At 39.9% G+C, this 6,000-nt stretch overlaps 1 protein-coding gene across 1 annotated transcript in view; it reads right to left on the bottom strand.

Annotated features, from left to right (window-relative positions):
- Window positions 1–429: 429 nt before the first annotated feature.
- The window catches only part of LOC126456466 (uncharacterized), a 537,527-nt gene continuing 531,956 nt past the window's right edge, over window positions 430–6,000 (bottom strand). The window contains exons 9-10 of the mRNA XM_050092217.1: window positions 5,566–5,932; window positions 430–5,520 (exon numbers count right to left, since the gene is read on the bottom strand). Of these exons, the coding sequence (XP_049948174.1) occupies window positions 5,098–5,520; window positions 5,566–5,932 (790 nt within the window). The 3' untranslated portion in view covers window positions 430–5,097. The remainder of the gene's footprint in view (window positions 5,521–5,565; window positions 5,933–6,000) is intronic.

Genomic DNA, 6,000 nt, shown 5'->3' with positions numbered 1-6,000 from the left:
AGCAAATGTCCGAATCTGACATCATGATCTTGTGTGGTGCTTCCTTTTGAAGTGAATAGTGAATATCAACATGTGATTTTTCATATTTAGCTCCATTTAGGAAACAAATGGACTTCAACAATAATAAGAGCAGAAAATTTTTTATCGGACTCAATCGCTAACTAAATTTTGATGGGGAAGACAGATTTCCCGGTTTGCTATTAGGCTACTCATATACAAGCAGCGTATCAGTCATTTCAATGCTCATGTATTGGTACATGTTGTAATTTTATCAACAATGTTATTGTATTGATACACAACACTGCTGCAGTATGAAGTTATGATGACAATGAAGGGCTGTGGAAAGGTGCAGCACATGTGTAAAAAGCTTATTAGTTGCATGTACTTGAACTAACTGAATAAACAATAACAGTTTCTTACTTCCAATTTTCCTTTATTTTTCTTGAAAATGTGACACATTACAAAAGATCTAAATCATGTTAAAATGTAATCTGAGATCACACTGTTTCATAGACTATGTACAAATAAAAATTACTAATTACAGTGTCTGAAAGATAAATTTGCACCAGTAAAGCAAATGTGTTACTAAACTCTAAATTTGACTGTGTATGATTCTGATAACATGCAGAACCATATCAGCTGTGGTAATATTTCATTGATTTCAAACAGCAGATGCCAGTAATTTTGCTTCTGTTGTGAAGCAAAACATGCAGTGCCAGTGTATGAACATTAAGTTATTTCTTAATATAATTGCATCAAGTATGGAATGATAAAGAAGATCCCAGACAGCTGACCATGTTGGCATCTCTTCAAAAATTTACAAAAGCCATTAAACTGATACTTGTATAGTTATAATTACCTGCTTACATTTTAGTATCTTATAATAGGTTGGCATATTAACTAAAATTCTTTCCTGGGCCAGAATTACTCTGTAATGGATGACTGCCAAAAAACTGCCATACAAATATTAACAAAGGAAAAAAATGTCTCACATCAAATAAAGGAAATATATAAAATTTTCAACTTGTTGTAAGGCTTGTACACAGTACAAAATATAAAAGATATTAATAAAATTGGCATCTTTTTTCAATAACAATGCTTTCTTAATAGAATGAAACATGGGTAGTTCATAAATGCAAATTATTAGAATGGCTGTCACACATAAAATTAAGGAGAAACAGAAATACATTTTATTCATATGTTAGAAGAATTATTTAAATATTTCACTTGTGAAAATAATCAAGTACTCATGAAATGAACATTTTTTTCTGTGCTTAGAAATTTGTAACAGGAGGGAAGAGAGTGCAGTCTAAATATGTCATCTCTGGAAAACAGGGGAAAAAAGCACCCATTCAGTATTATATGATGAAGCAACTGCGATTTTCTGACACATACATATGGACAAACTGTTCCTACACACTCCTTTATTTTTACTGTGCACTGAATATTTGTGAAGAGACTTTCTTATATAATTAAATTTTTATTTAGATTCTTGTGCTTCCAATTTTTACAATTTCCAATAGTTATTCATTTCATTGTGCAGGACTTTGCAGTGTCAGTTTCATGAGTACTATTTGCTCACAGTTTTTTTGGAACTCCATTCGGCTCTCTCCGGAGAGAAAGGAAGACAAAACTATTTCCATGTTAACAACGTGTTGTAGGTGTCAGGTCAGTCATCATATCATAATTATGAGAAAGAGTAATTTGCAACTGATGTACAAGATGGACTACTTAGGTAGTAATGAAATATTAAAGAACAAATTTAGAGAACAAATGAAATAGAGAAAATATGTAAAGTAATATAGAACACATGACAGGATAAGAAAATAAGCTGAAAATCATCAAGGGATAATTAACTTGGTAGGGCAGAAAATTCACAGAAAATCACTGAAAAAGTATAAAATAAGAATAGTCTTAAAATGGTCTCATGTGTTTTAAAAGATGCTATGAGTCTACACGCAACAGGTACTTATACATGGTTTCATTTATTTAAGATGCAAAAAAATATTTTTTCCTTATTTCAGAAATTTCTGATTTTTTGCTCAGAAAATGTAATGTCATGGAAATATCTTGACAGAAGCAGGTACAGATTCTTTTTATTTGTGGTAATGTCGTGAGTGAAGGTTCTTTGAAAAGATGCCTAATGTACTTCATGGTCAGGTTCTCATCAAAATAACATAATTCCCCAAAAAAGTGATTAAAAAGTGTGGTAATTATACAAAATTCCACCAGTTCACTATAAACACTATATATGTAATGTATAAATATATTGCACGATTCACTTTGTAAAATGTTAGGAAATCAGTATTTCTTCTTCTGAAAGAGAAGATTCTTTCTGTAAATCATCAGATCAAATATATAAACAATGGTTTCTTCTTCTGCTTTAACTGCAGTAGGTCTACATTGCTTCTTCATTCAAAAAAATGTAAACTCTCCTATCTACGACAATGACTACACATTGCTTATTCTTCCATAGTGCAAATGTGGCTGTTATTATTGTAGCTCCATAAAATCTCTATTTATCATCAAGAATAATTTTAACATTCATACTGCATTAGGAGAAAAACATGGGTGTCTTAGTCACATATGTGAACCAAGCTAGGAAGAGGAAATTCAAAAGGCATACCAGGCAGAAAGTTTAAGCATTATGTGATCTTCACATCATTACTTATTGGCTGTGAATCACTTTAGTCTGTTACAGGATAGAGCACAAAATTGACATGACATTAATCAGTACAGTAACTGACAAATAGATACTGCAGCAATAATAATACATGCAAAATTGGCAAGTTTTCCAGGAACACATGTTCAAAATACAAACAGGCAAACAGTTTGGACTATAAGTCAAGTACAGTGATAGAGTACCTAGGATGCAAAAGTTGTGGAAGGAGCTACATAGCAACAGAAAGCATAGATTTCAGTGCATGGTGATTTTCAGTTGTTTACTCAGAAGAATAAGAGAACAGAGGGGCATAACGAAATTTGTACATGGGAAATAACATAGGCATGACAATTCAATATTAACACACTTGCAATGAAGATGATAAGCAGTTGTTTGCCAATAAATGCATCTGTTTGCTGGTCCTACAGACATCAAACAGCTGTATATAAATATATTGCACAAATCACTAAATACTAACTTAAAAATCTATATCTGAGTTCCTGTTGAAACATATTCCTTCTGCAGGTGAAAATGATATTTTCTGTTTTTTCATTTTGGGAAATAAATGATTTACACAAAAGTTGATTTTGTTTTCAGTGCAACACTTTAGACATTTTCTTTTAAACTAATTCTGAGTAGTTGTTGGTTCATATTTTCAGTGTTCCAATTTGTTCAGGTACAGCTTATTATCTGTACAGGCTTTGAATTAGCAGTGTCTGATAATACATGAATATGTCATTAAGTATCTGCACGTTCTTTGTATTTGTCTTTTGGTTAGTGGTACAGCTTAGTGCAGTTGCCAGCCACTAGATGGCACCATTCACTTTACTTGTGCATTGTCACATCAGTTTTCTTTGCTCTGTTGCAAAATAAACATGGCTGCACTACTCTCCATTTGCATCAGTTAGGGCCAAGGTCCCACAATATTTTTTTTTCTGAAAGTATACCAGGAGCTTAAAAACCTAGAACAGTTTCAGGACAGGCTTGGCAAAGTGATTACAAGTGAATTCAACAATTCAGAAGTGGCCATGTGAGGATGAAGAACAAGTAAAGTGCAGGATGTCCCTTCACATCAACTACTAATGTCAATATTGAGCAAGTCTGTGACCTGCTTTTGAATAACCTACATATGACTGTCGGTGAAGTGGAAAACCAACTGCACATTAGTTACAGTTCTGTACGAGACATCATTCATAACAGGGTCAATTTGCATAAAGTCTGTGCAAAATAGATCCAAAAACAAATCAATAAAGAACCCAAGTGCAGCCTTTTAAGAATGTTCCAGCAGTTACTAGACCATCATGCTAACGAAATGGAAATGCTTTTGAAATTAATCTCCACTGGCAGTAAACACTCTGAACCCGACAGCAAATGCAGGAAGATGGAATGGATCTCCAACCGAAAAGAAATTCAGGAGTAAACTTTCTGCTAGAAAAGTTATGTTCATAGTTTTTTGACACACGAATGGGTCCATTGGAACAGTACCTAGAAAAGGAATCGACAGTAAACAGTGAATGTTACAGTCACGTGGTCTGCAATGAGTTGAGGCCTGCAATTTGATCCAAATGCAAAGATTTATTGTCAAATACTGTTATTGTTTTGCACGATGATGCATGTTCACATATCGCTGCTCGTACTAACTCTTCAGAGTATGCATTTTGAAGCTTGGAGCATCCTGCACGCAGGCCTAATTTCGTCCTGCCCTATTTACATTTTGTGGCCAACTTAAAGATGGTTTAAGAGGCTGCAGACCCACTTCTGATGAAGAGTTAAAGGAAGCCGTCCTCAATGAAAAAAACTTCTGAAGGAGTTAGTTTGTGGAAGAGAGGACTGAGGGCAGGGTGACTACGTTGGAAAATTGTGCCATTGCTAATTTTGTAATGTTGTTGTAATAAACTAAAAATGTTGTGGAGATAAATTTTGTTTTGTTTTTTCTACTGCAAATGGTTGTAAAGTCTGTGACTGTAAAAACAATAGGTTTGTTTATGAAATAACTACAAGCAAACTGCAAGTAAAAAAATTCCTTTTGCAAATTAGTCATTAACTGTATATAAATATCCATCACTAATTACAACAGAATAATGCAGCATGCCACACATCGAAAATGTTACGTATAAATGCGAAAGAATGCACTCGAAAATTAGAATCATTTGCCGAAACGCGTCGTACTAGAAATAAATAAAAGACAATCGTGGATGGCATAAATAAACACTGATACTTTTTGACTTATCCTTATAGATTGTCCCTGCTGGCGACTATCTCGGGCACGATTTATGTGGGAAAAGACATATTCTCCGCGGCAGGTGGAAAACAGCAACACTCTGGTAGAAAATCAAAATTCGAGATGCAGAAACAAATGATGGTGTGTTGTGTAGAAACAAATGACGCACAGGTGGTGCTGAAGTCTGTGTTTTCGTATGCTGGGGAAAGGTGCCCTAGTAGAGTCCGGAGGGCAGGTCGGTGACCTTGACGCTGACGGACACTTTCCGGCCCGGCGTGGCCCCGGCGGAAGAGGCGCTCCGGGCCCTGGCGCTGTGCTTGGCGATGGCTTCCCTGGAGAGCGCCTGCCGGCCCGAGTAGAGGCCCGCGTTGCCGTGCCCGCCGCGCACCAGGAAGGGCGCGTCGAAGGAGTTCTTGCGCGTGGCGGCGGGCAGGTAGACGGGCGGCTTGCTGGCGCCGTCGGGCGGGTAGCGCTTTGCGGCGGCCGGGAAGCGCGACACGGGCACGATGGCGATGGGCGGCGGGGGCGGTGACGCGGCCAGCGAGGGCGAGCCGGCGCCGGCCGCCGCCAGGTAGTTCTTGTCCCACTCGAGACTCCACTCGTCGGTGGTGGAGCCGCGGCCGCTGCTGCGCCGGTCCTGCGCCGCGGCCGCCGCCGCCGCAGACACGGACACGCTGGTGGCGGCGGTGGCGGCCGTCGACGCGACGACCACGTCGACGAGCGCGTGCAGGCCCTCGTCGATGCAGTCGAGGCTCTTGGAGTGGTGGCGGTTGCGCGCCAGCGTGGGCACCACGGCGGTAGAGGGCGGCGACCGCGGCCGGCTGCGCGGCGAGTCGGTGACGCAGAAGAGGCCGTCGAAGCTGCCGCAGCGGCCCTGCAGCCGCTGCCGGCGCTCGGGGTCGCCGGCCAGCACCTGGTGGAAGGACTCGCTGCGCCGCACCGGCCGACCGCCACCCCGCTCGCCTGCCGCCGCGCCCGCCAGCTTCAGCCTCAGCGCCGCCGTGGACTTCGCCTCCCTCACTGTCCACTTCTTTGTGCCGCAGTGGTCCCTGAAGAAGGCGCACATCTACACTAGCTGCGCTCCGTACATTTCATGCATACTATCATACACAGGGTT

The sequence above is a fragment of the Schistocerca serialis genome, chromosome 2, assembly GCF_023864345.2.
Source record: "Schistocerca serialis cubense isolate TAMUIC-IGC-003099 chromosome 2, iqSchSeri2.2, whole genome shotgun sequence".
NCBI classification, from domain to species: Eukaryota; Metazoa; Arthropoda; class Insecta; order Orthoptera; family Acrididae; genus Schistocerca; species Schistocerca serialis.
This window is presented reverse-complemented; position numbering and strand designations above follow the sequence as displayed.